We start from the raw sequence: 12,857 nt of genomic DNA, 5'->3' as shown, positions 1-12,857 counted from the left end.
CAAAGACTGCCAAAGTCATTTGGCATATTAATATATCAGTTAGAGCTCTGAAGGCAATTGCAACACTTATATTAAAAAAAAACAAAATAAAGCTTCATACAGCAGGGAAATAAAAATAACATGAGGAATAACGCTTGCCAAGGATGAAGATATCAACAGTCACTAAATCTGTAACAGGTAAACCACTAACGAATTCACCAGTAGACAAAGTAACTTATTAGTTCAAATTTCAAGACTCTTTAATGTCAACAGACTCACATTCAAGGACACTTCATCTCATGTTCTTAATATTTATTGCTTATTTATTTATTATTATTATTCCTTCTTTTCTATTTGCATAGTTTGTTGTCTTCTGCTCTCCAGTGGGTGGTCTTTCATTGATTCTGTTATGGTTATTATTTTGTGAATTTATTCAGTATGCCCACAAGAAAATGAATTTCGGGGTAGTATATGGTGATATAGATGTACTTTAATAATAAGTTTGATTTACTTTGATTTCCAGTACACAAGTGTTAAGGAGAATGAAATAATTGTTACTCCAGATCCAATGCAGCACCAAAAAACCACAAACACAATAATAAACAAACACAATAAATATAAATGCATAAGATAGCTTATATATATATATACAGAGATTGATTTTATGTATAGACCGTTGTGATGGTCACCTGAAAGGTATTGGCTGTTGCGATCATTGGTATCTGGAGTTGCGGCTGGACTCTGTTGACGCTTGGGGGGTGGACCAAGTATCATTCTTATCAGCTTCTGGCCTTGCTTCCATGAAAAGACATCAGAAGAGGATGAACCTAGCACAGACAGAAAAGGCAGGAACTAGCTTTGGAAATATATTTGAGTTAAAGTTGAGTTAACAAATACATATATACACAGGTCCAATGAAAAACTTACTTCCAGCAGCATCACAGATACATCGCATCACATAAGTAGCATTCACAAGAAGAACAAATTTAAGTTATACACAATTTTTACAGCACAATTGGAGCAAAAAAGCAATAAATATTTCATGAGTAATCTCTCCCTCGTTCTCTTAATTTGTACACTGCACCGACAGAGATATATTAAAGGAATTAACAATTCACCACACTCCAAGCAATCTTCCAATGATATTTAGTGTGGATTTTCAAACAAGCCTGACCTGTACCAGGACATAACTCTTGAGGCCCTCAGCTAGCAAGATCTCAGGAATTGAAAATCCAAAACTACGCAGATGCTGGAAATCTGAAGTAGTGGCAGAACCAGTCAACAGGTCAAGCAGCACAAACCAAGCAAGAGACTGCACTGGGGTTTCTGATCAATCAGTGGGATACACATGACCTGTGGGGTGCTTCCAGCACTTTCCAGGTTTATAGAAAAGCTTGCTCATTGATGTCAATATTTTTCTTGAGCGGTGGGGGTGTCAGACCACAGTTTTGGAAGGTTTCACATTTCACAACGTGAAGCAAAAACAGAAAGTGATGCAAGTATTCAAATCAGTTCTGTGGAAAGAGAAACCAGTTAATATTTCAGATCAAGAATTGTTTGAACTACATTGGCCCAAACATCACCCCTCAAGTGCCCACATCTAATGCAGTTATATCCTTTTGTCCAGGGCTTCTACAGAGGAAATATTTTCCTTCTGTCGCCTTAGCGAAATCCTGGGAGGTAGAAGGAATGTGAATACAGGCAATGGAAGGTTTTAGTTCTGGAGGAGAGTGAATAGAAAATGGGTTTGATGGTCAGACTGCAGCCTGGATGGTTGATGAAACCCAATTTGTGGTGGGAGCAACACAAACACACACACAAAATGTTGGAGGAACTCCGCGAGTCAGGCAGCATCTATGGAAGGAAATAAATAATCAACGTTTCAGGCTGAAGCTTATGATGAAGGCTCTCAGCCTGAAACGTCAACTGTTTATTGCCCTCCACCGATGCTGCCTGAACTGCTGAGTTGCTCCAGCAATTTGTGGGCAGTGGTGTAGATTTCCAACACCTGCAGAACTTCTTGTGTTTGTGTCTCCGAGGGGGGCAGAAAGGAGGCAGCATTAATACTGCCATGCCGGCAGCAAGAAGCAACTGAGGAAGGAAAGGTGACTTTGAGACATCCTTATCAACTGGATCAGTAACCAAACATCAAACTAAAATAAATGGCCAAGTCCAGAAAGTATAAAAAAATACTCACAACTTTGTCATATAACTGCAAAACCAAAATGTAAAAAAACCACTCTATGATTGCTCCCATTAAATCCTGTGGCACTGGCAATGTGACCTCTGAACTGCAATCCATCTTTGAGCAACGCTGCTCTGACATCATGCCTGACAGAAACAAACGACCAATAAAAACACTCTGACAGTGGCAGTTACAATGATAAATGCCACTCGTGTCATAGCCTTACCACAGGGTCTCAGAGGGAGAGCTTGGCATTTTTTTTTTGCAACTGCAATCTGTTAGAAGAAATAATTTTAATGCATTTCAAAGCAGCACAGAAAGGCTGGAATACACAAAAGGGATATAATGCTCTGTGCTGCCAATCAATAGATTATATTCTGAGATTAACCTTCCCCATTTTTCTCCTGTTTTGACCTCTCCAAAGCTGTCCAGGTACTCTGAATGTGCTGTGGTCAGCATGTGATTTTCTTACAGTCTCTGGATATTACAGCACACGAACCACCAACACTGTGTCAAAACGCCGTCATCCTGTGCAGTGTCTTACTCCAGGGGAAGAAAGCAATTCCGTTTGGTTTCCCTTCTCCCACTGAAGGCTCAGCTCTACTCCACCTCCATCAGCAGTTCTGCACTCCAAACTCAGCATCAGTCAACAGCACATTCTATTTGCAGAGTGCCTTCCATGGCACAAAATATCCCGTGGGCAGGAGGCTTGTGGTGTGTGTGTGTGTGTGTGTGTGTGTGTGTGTGTGTGTGTGTGTGTGTGTGTGTGTGTGTGTGTGTGTGTGTGTGTGTGTGTGTGTGTGTTGTTCCTCTTTGCACCTTGTGGCACATTGAGCTTTGCTGTTTCTTTTGCATTTTTGTCTGTTTCTTATGAAGCTGAGTTATGGATCTTAGGGATGGAAAGCGTGCAAGGAGCTGGCCGGACGGACTCAAACCCGGGAGCCCTTGCCTCGAAGTCCAGTGCAGATGCCACGACACCGCCGGCCAGCTAGACAGTACTGGTATGGGTGAATAACTGTGAGTGAACTGGAAAGACAGAGATAGGGCCCCAACTCAGCGTGAAGGGTAGGTGGACTGTAAGCTACTTTTATGCTTTAAAATCAAAACCTTTGGAATTGGGAAGCTTAGGAGAGGTTACTGGGTTGCAGTCTAGTGTGCAAATAACACCAATTTATAGATCAGGTAACAACATCCAAGTGTCTGGATTTCACCAGAGGTGGAGAAACAAATGGATGGGCTGCACACAATGCCCAGAACTGGATTCATGTGGACATCTTGGACATTTGATTGGCTGTTGAAAATTACAGAGGTTGTATTCCCACAGGGCCTCAAACATTTCAGACACAAGATGAGAGGGTGCGTCAGGGAGTGGAGGGAATGGGACTCAGCAGGTGTGTGGATGTGCAGGGGGGGAGGGAGGGAGGGAGGGAGGGAGAGAGGGAGGGAAGATTAACTGATAATATTCTTTCAATTTGGTAGTTTTTCTGGTTATAAACTAAACTTAGATAAGAGTGAATTATTTCCCTTAAATGCACAAACTTTATTGAGTGATAAGATACCATTTAAAGTTGTTACTGATAACTTTACCTATTTAGGTATAAAAATTACCAAGAAATATAAAGATTTATTTAGACTGAATTTTTTACCTATGCTTCATCAAATTCAACAACTTACTACAAGATGGTCTCCTTTATTTTTATCATTAATTGGTCGGATTAATGCTATTAAAATGATGATTTTACCGAAATTTTTATACTTATTTCAAGCCTTACCAATTTTTATTCCTAAATCTTTTTTTGATAACATTGATTCAAAAATTTCCTCATTTGTGTGGCAAAATAAAAACCCTAGGTTAAGTAAAAGGCAATTACAAAAATCTAAAAAAGATGGTGGCTTAGCTTTACCTAACTTTAGATTTTATTATTGGGCAAATAATATTCGTAACTTAATGTATTGGAAACTAGATTTGGATTCACCATTGTGCCCACAGTGGGTAAATTTGGAATGTAATGAGGTAAAGGGATATTCTCTATTCTCTGTTCTTGGTTCTTGTCTTCCTGCTGATTTAGTTAAATTTAATAAACAAATATCTAATCCTGTTATCAAACATACATTACGAATTTGGTTTCAATTTCCTAAGTTTTTTACTTTGAAAAACTTTTTTCTTGGTAGCCCTATCTTACTTAATTTCTTTTTCAAACCTTCCTGGACAGATCAAGCTTTTAACATATGGAAAAAGAAAGGTATAAAATGTTTTCGTGATCTTTTCTTTGAAGATACTTTGATGTCCTTTGACCAACTTTCCAACAAATTTAAATTACCTAAATCTAATTTTTTCAGATATTTACAAATTAGAAATTTCTTTCATAAAGTTCTACCATCTTTTCCTAATTCAACTTTAGTGGATTTTGCAGATTTGATTTTTACCTTAAACCCTTGTCAGAAGGGATTAGTAGCTTTTATTTATAATATGATTATGAAGATACAACCAGAAATATCTGTTAGAATTAAACAAGAATGGGAAAAAGAACTTCGATATAATATATCAACAGATAAATGGGAAAAAATTTTACAAATGGTCAATTCCTCTTCTATATGTGCTAAACATGCTTTAATACAATTTAAAATTGTACATAGAGCTTATATGTCTAAAGATAAACTTGCTCGATTCTATTCTCATATTAACCCTCAATGTGACAGATGTCATTCAGAAGTGGCTTCATTGACCCATATGTTTTGGTCATGTCCCACTTTACATAACTATTGGAAGGACATATTTACTACCATTTCCTCAATTTGGAATATCGATCTACAACCTCATTTTATTACTGCAATTTTTGGCATACCAAATGAGGATGGTAATCAGTTTTCCCCTTCAATCAGACGAATGATTGCTTTTGTAACATTAATGGCCAGAAGGTCTATATTACAAAACTGGAAAGAAGTAAATCCTCCTACCACGTTCCAGTGGTTTTCTCAAACTATTTCTTATCTGAGCCTGGAAAAAATTAGAAGCACTATTTTTGACTCATCAATTAAATTTGAAGAAACTTGGAGACCGTTCATTCGACACTTTCATATGAATTAATTTGGCCTTTTCCAGACCTTCTTTCTGCTTATTCATGTTCAGGTATGGAGTTCTGGAGTTTTTTGACACTATCATATACTTGTAAACTATTATTATTGCCCATGTTAGTTTAGTTTAGTGTTTTTTTTTCTCAATATATATTTTTCACATATTTTCAAATTTTTTCTTCTTTTAACGATTACTTTTGTTTTTTTTCATATATAATCATATGGACTTGATTGATTAAGGTATTTTCTTTTGTTGATGTTTAATAGGATATTGTTATCTTATTATTAATGCGACTTCAAGTCTATTGTATTCATAATTTACTCATTATTATGTTCTTTTTTTTTATATGTACATATGAAACTCAATAAAAAGATTGAAAAAGAAAAAAGAAAGATAATATTCTTCAGCACAAAAAAACATCTGCAATTGGGAGGGGCTGGGAAATTTTTCCAGGTTGTTAGCCAATTCATGGATGAGATGTGAACATGAGGAGGGAGTCCCATGGTGTCTGTGGCCCAGGTACATGGTGAGCATGCCTGCATTAGCTTGGATGCTCACCTGCCTGATCCTAATAGGAAACATCAGGCAAGAACCTGAACACAAGGCCTTAGATAAGCCTGTGTCTTCATTGATGCTTGCCGCATGCTTGTGTGCTCGGTGGAGGGTGCCGATGCCTTTTGCTGGTGGGGGTGCGGGGCGTCGTTGCCTTGCTGCTGGTTGTATGCGAGCGGGGGGCTTTGGGGTTCTAAGGTTCAACTGTCATTCATTCTTTGGGGCACTCCTCTGTTTTCATGGATGTTTGTGAAGAAAAAAGAATTTCAGGATGTATATTGTATACATTTCTCTGACATTAAATGTGCTTATTGAAGCCTGTTCAAACATAGGAGCAGAATTAGGCCATTTGGCCCATTGATTCTGCTCTGCCATTCAATCATGACTGATCCTTTTATTCCCCTCCTAGCCCCACTCCCTGGCCTTCTCCCTGTAACCTTTGATGGCATGTCTAATCAAGAACCTATCAAGCTCTTCCTTAAATATACCCAATAACCTGGCCTTCACAGCTGCCTGTGGTAATACATTCCACAAATTCCTCACCATCTGGCTAAAGAAATTTCTTTCATCTTTGTTTTAAATGGACGCCCTTCTATCCTGAGGCTGTGCCCTCTTGTCCTAGACACCCCCACCATGGGAAACATCCTTTCCACATCTACTCTGTCTAGGCCTTTCAACATTTGATAGGTTTCAGTGAGATCATCCTTCTAAATTCCAGTGAGGACAGACCCAGAGCCATCAAACATTCCTCATATGATAATTCTTTCATTCCCAGAATCATCCTTGTGAACCTCCTCTGAATTGTCTGCAATACCAGCACATCTTTTCTAAGATGCGGAAACCAAAATTGTCCATAATACTCAAGGCGAGGCCTCACCAATGCCTTATAAGGCCTCAGCATTTACAAGACTCTGGTCTTGTATTCTAGACCTCTTGAAATGAATGCTAATGTTGCATTTGCCTTCCTCACCACCAACCGTACCTGCAAGTTAACCTTTAGGATGTTCTGCACCAGGACTCCCAAGTCACTTTGCATCTCAGATTTTTGGATTTTCTCCCTGTTTAAAAATTAGTCTGCACTTTTATTTTTACTACCAAAGAGCATGACCATGGATTTTCCAACATTGTATTTCATTTGCCACTTTCTTGCCCATTCTCCTCATTTGTTTAAGTCCTTCTGCAGCCTACCTGTTTCCTCAGCACTACCTGCCCCTCCATCAATTGTCATATCATCTGCAAACCTGGCAACAAAGCCATCTATTCCATCATCTAAATCATTCATATACAGCATAAAGAGAAGCTGTCCTAACACTGACTCCTTTGGAACAACACTAGTCACTGGCAGCCATCCAGAAAAGGATCATTTTATTCCCACTCACTGCTTCCTACCGATCAGCCAATGCTCTAACCATGTCAGTAATTTTCCTGGAATACCATGGGCTCTTAATTTGGTAAGCAGCCTCATGTGTGAGCATTTTGTCAAAGGCCTTCTGAAAGTCCAAATATACAACATCCACTGCATCCCATTTATCTATCCTACTTGTAATCTCCTCAAAGAATTCCAACAAGTTTGTCAAGCAAGATATTCCCTTAAGGAAACGATGCTGACTTTGTCCTATCTTGTCCTGTGTCACCAAGTACTCAATAATCTCATCCTTGGCAATTGACTCCAACATCTTTTCAATCACTGAGGTCAGGCTAACTGGTCCATAATTGCCTTTCTGTTGCCTTCCTCCTTTTTTAAAGAGTGGAGTGACATTTCCAATATGAGCAACAGCTGATCACCAATTAAAGTGGAAGGGTCAGCATCCAAAACTAAATAAATGGTCAGAAGGAGATTTACGAAGACTCATAGACAGAGTGTGGGCTGATGGTCCAGGGGAGGCAGGGGCATTTGAGAGTGCACACCTGCTCTTCCTGAAGGCCAAGTTCATAACAAGTGGCTTGCTTACTTCAAAACCCTCATGTCATGGGGTCCATTCAGCTGGCTTGGCAGTGGATCCACAGTAACTTCTCTATAGCTTTGTCGAGTTCCCTGGATAAGATAACGATCAGAATCCAGGGAAGGGAGCAAGACTCAGACTGCTCATTCACTGGTCACCAGGTCTGAAGTCATCCTTTAAAATGAGCAATATAAATACTTGTTTCATCTAAAGCAGAGTCAACACTATTAATCACAGAGGAAAATGTGCAAAGGCAGGACTAAAGTGTCAAAAGGGACTGGGGAAAGGGGCCCTATAATTTTTATCGCTTTATTCACATGTCAATTAGAGAATAAGATATCATTAGAAGAAATTACTCCACCAGTTTATCAAGGCTGCTTAAATGACGCTGTGTGTGCTCTCTCTATAGGGCTACCTAGGTGCAGCCATAGCTGCGAAATGGAGCCAAACAACTAAATTCTGGCTGCAACTGATGCACCAGTCTGACCTTGCATCAGGATCCAAGAATACTGGTCGACCTCAGGTACTTTGCCTCTTATCAGGGTAGCATTGAGAGTTGCACTAGATTAAAACGTATTCTGGAGATATGGAATAGAGCAAATATTAATTTCAACAGCAACCAGTCTTCAGATCTGAGGTCTTGGCCTGAAACATCAACTGTAGCTTTTTTCCATAGATGCTGCCTGGCCTGCTGAGTTCCTCCAGCACTTTGTGTGGGTGGTTGAGATCTGAACGAGGATTGTAGATTGAATTGAAAATGCAGCTCTGAACAATGGTCTTCCTGGAGCTGCAGACCGGGGTGGATTACAAACCAGGAAACACCCAATTCACTTGAGATGTCTGCATATGAGTGAATGCAGCTCAGTGTTGGTAGGTGACTAACACACACAAAATGCTGGAGGAACTCAGCAGACCAGGCAGCATCTATGGAAAAGAGTACAGTCGACGTTTCAGGCCAAGACCCTTTGGCAAGACTGGAGAAAAAAAGATGAAAAGTACATTTAAAACGTGGAGGAAGGGGATAGAGAAACACAAGGTGATAGGTGAAATCACGAGGGGGAGGGATGAAGTAAAGAGCTGGGAAGTTCACTGGTGAAAGAGATACAGGTCTGGGGAAGTGGGAGTTTTAGCAGTGATTAACATTCATTTTGGCTATGTTAAGACTGATTTAAACTTGTGCATCACATCTGCGCCGTAGGTATCGCATACCCTACACCATAGGGTGACGTGCACCTCCCCAAAAAAGCAACTCACGCATTGCGGCAACACAGACCGCAATAACTGATTGGTCTGCTTGGTAGCATTGCATTTCCTCCTATGCATTTCCGGTTGCTTCTTCTCCGCCATATCTGTACACCAATGCAAAGTAGATGAACCAAATCATCAACTCTACCTGCCGACATGCAAAAGTGTTTGAAATGCATTTCCTCATCCATGTCTCTCACAAAGAAACTCAACACAGTGGCATAGAAACCCCACCGCCAAATAGCATTTGGGCACACAACAATGCATGCTTGCTATGGCGTAGAGCGACACAGAAGTGAAAATCAGGGCTACAGCATAGCCCGTAAGCACAAGTATAAATCACCCCTTAGTGTGAAGATCTCAGTGCTTGAACATTATGTGGAACACAAAGGAAGCAATATGAATGCATTGTAACTATAGAAATTGTCCTGTTGTAACCTTTGATCTTTAGCACCTAAATATATGATGTAATGTTGGGTCGGGGGCCTCTCTCCAGAGTGACTCCAAATGCTTTAGCTTGTGTGTGCCATATAAAGACTTTTATACTGCTACCTGCATGTCTTGCTGGTGGCTTTCGTTGACAGTCACATTGGGCTATACGATCGCCATAGCATCCCTACTATTGTTCGGAAAATCTTAAAAACAAATTGCAGGTGCTGCAAGTCTGAAGCAAAAAGAAATGGTAAAAGTTGGAAACACTTAGCAGATCAGGCAGTGTCCACAGATGGAGAAACGGAGTTAACATCCTGTCCATCCTTCCCATTTAAAATCCATTTGTCCCAAATCTGACGAAGCGTCTTTGACCTGAAATGTCTCCCTTTCCACGGCTACAGCCTGCCCTGCCCTGCCCTGCCCTGCCCTGCCCTGCCCTGCCCTGCCCTGCCCTGCCCTGCCCTGCCCTGCCCTGCTGTGTATCTAAAGCATTTTCTGTTTGGCTTAAGTATGTTATGTTTGTACTCACTTTATGGAAGAAGTTACTAAAGAATCATCAGGAAGAGAAACCTGGGCAAACGTTTCCTTTTCCTAACGCCAACAAAGCACATGAAATCGACCTCACAGCACACTAGTATTGATGGTGAATGCAGTTCGATTTTCATTCAGCCCCTGGGACAACTTGAATTCAACACCACCGTCCTTGACACCTAATCTCCCATACTCAGCAAACTGAAAATAAATTAACAAATTCTGACCAATAAACCACAGTCCCCAAAATTACATCTTTTACATAAGAATATTTAGTTGATAAAAGACTGAATGATTACTATCAGAAGCTAAATCCCAGAATGTAGCATTATTAATGCCAAACTAAGCCAAAGACTATTTAACCCTTTTTGGTGTTTGGAAGTCAGACACCATATTATCCAAATCTCATTTACTTATCTAACATCGCTTTGCTTTCCCTTGGTAGCGGGCCTGAGATTCTAATGGCAAAAACCACACTTGAGCAAGTCAACCCAGCCAACAGTATGTTCAGAATGGCTCCTAAACTAAAAAATGCTTATCAATCTTGGATTTTGTTTCCAACTGTATGCAGTTATTAGATCTTCCATAAATAAAATGAACATACTAAGCTGCCAGACAGAAATAAACCAATCTTTTGTCTCCATCCTATCAAACTGTGACCAAATAAATAAGATAAATAGGGTTTCCAATCACTTCTGCAGATTGTTAATGGCAAAGTCTTATCAAAGAAGGCTGTGCAGTCTCAGGGAGCCTGTTGAGACCTCAAGACGTCCAAAAATATCTTAAAATGGAGGGAATTGGCAGAATCAACCTGCACACGGGAAGAGTTTTAATGTAGTCATTTTATAATGAGCTACATCACAGACTATAATATCGGAGCTATAAGCATAGAACTGTTGTCATAAAAAGACAACATATTCAGAATCTAATTTTCCAAATGCTTCACAAGTTTGCAAGATTTCCCTAATTGCTTACCATTGACTTTTGCGGGTTCCTTCAGGCTAGTTATCTTTGAGCAGCTCTGAGGCTTGCCAGTCGCCTCGTGATCCCTGCTGGAATTTTGTTGATGTTTTCTTCTCTGTCCTGGGATGGAGATCGGGACTCTGCTGTCTGTGTACGATAAATAGTTTGTATTGTACTGGTGGAAACAAAGAGGGAATTTAAAGAAAAAAACAAGCTCCACACAACTGGAAAGAACAGACAATTGTTCACACATACAACTTCTGAAAGACAAAGTCAGCAGCATAGTTAGGGTTTGCTGCTCTTGGCCTGGTCATTTAAGCACTGAGTTGCTGAGCGTGCAAACCAGGCCGTCTCTAGTTAAATTCCCAGCTTAGCCTGGCTTGGGTGGCAGAATACTTGGTCCAACTGGCCTCTCTGCACATGGTTAAAGAGTAGGGATAATCAGTCAAAATTCCCACTCCTCGCCCCGATTCACTTTCTTATTTTTGAGCATGGCACCAGATGCCCTCCTTTCAGGGACTCTTTGGGAGGAGGCTGAAGAGACAATGGAGACTTTGGACAGGAACTTTTAGAATTCATTTGATACATGAAAAGTCGCAGTGATTGAAGGGTAGAAGTTATTGAAGTCATAGACGTAACGGGGGAGGGGGAAACACGATTGATTACGAATTGTCAGGAAATTGCTGGAATCCACTCTTGGGCTACATCATCTCACCCACCAGTTCATATTACAGGTAAGAAGATGGGAGGCACGACAAGGCCAGCGGCAGTCGCCAAGTCATTGAGCTTCCAGTCACTGTGTGCATCAGTCCAAGTAAGTCCTTTGTCAGGGATTAACCTCAATGCACAGTAAAATTCCCTGGCTCTTAGCTTAGTAAACTCTGCAGCATCCGTATACATCAACACAGCAGAGAAAAGGAGTGATGTGGAAGTTCCTTTCCTGCTTTTCAGCAATATCAGGAACTGGGTTGGGTTGCTCTTCCTGTCTTATATGTTTTGGAAGTTCTGGAGAGTAAATAAGATACTTCTGAGCACTTTATTTCCCTATTTTACTCGCAGCCTTATATTTTACTTGAATAATAACGTTTTGCAATAAATAACATTACATTATATACCAATATATAACATCCTAAGGCAGTACCTTCCACACCCACGACTACTACCATCTAGAAGGATGAGAACAGCAGATACCTGGGAACACCAGCTCTTGGAAATCCCTCTCCAAGTCACTCACCATCCTGACTTGGAAACATAACACCATCCCTTCATTGTTGCTGGGTCAAAATCATGGCATTCTGTCCCTGACAGCACTGTGGGTGTTCCTGCACCTCAGGGACTGCAGTGGTTCAAGGAGGCAGCTCATCACCACCTTCTCAAGGCAACTAGGGATGGGCAATAAATGCTGGCTTACCTGGCAACACCCACATCCCGTAACTGAATAAAAAAATACTACAGTAGCTTGGTCTATATGCTCCATTTTAATTTGTAAATTTAATTAATCAGAATGAATGAAGTTGTCTTTATTCTAATATACGCTATCAAAAAATTCAACTTGGAAATACAAATCCATCCATGTGATACATACCAGAAAGACCATGGGAATATAGGATGGGTGGGTGCCTTTAGCCCATTTCATTCATTGGGGTCGTAGCTCATCTGTGCCCCATTTCTACACATCTGCCTTCTCCCTGTAGCACTTTAAATCTTCAGATAATTAGTAGTGATTTTAAATTTAAAATTAACAAATAACCTATCACCAATTTCCACTCCTGGAGAATATGGAACATAGAACACAGAACAGTACAGCACTGGCCCACAATGTTGTGGCAACCCAGCTAAAAAGACAATCAACCCCCACCCAAAACAAATCCCTCTCACCTACACAATGTCTGTATCTCTCCATCTTCCTCATATTCATTTTCCTACCTAAACGTCTCTTAAAAGCCTCTGG

The 12,857-nt window shown here is 40.4% G+C and overlaps 1 protein-coding gene across 1 annotated transcript in view; it reads right to left on the bottom strand.

Moving 5' to 3' along the window:
• The window catches only part of LOC132407330 (centrosome-associated protein 350-like), a 171,492-nt gene that overhangs the window by 93,049 nt on the left and 65,586 nt on the right, over window positions 1–12,857 (bottom strand). The window contains exons 8-9 of the mRNA XM_059993673.1: window positions 10,919–11,053; window positions 669–806 (exon numbers count right to left, since the gene is read on the bottom strand). Coding sequence (XP_059849656.1) covers window positions 669–806; window positions 10,919–11,053 — 273 coding nt within the window. The remainder of the gene's footprint in view (window positions 1–668; window positions 807–10,918; window positions 11,054–12,857) is intronic.

This window comes from Hypanus sabinus, chromosome 18 (genome assembly GCF_030144855.1).
Source record: "Hypanus sabinus isolate sHypSab1 chromosome 18, sHypSab1.hap1, whole genome shotgun sequence".
Lineage (NCBI taxonomy): Eukaryota > Metazoa > Chordata > Chondrichthyes > Myliobatiformes > Dasyatidae > Hypanus > Hypanus sabinus.
Note: the sequence above shows the minus strand (reverse complement) of the source record. Positions and strands in the feature narration are given on the sequence as shown.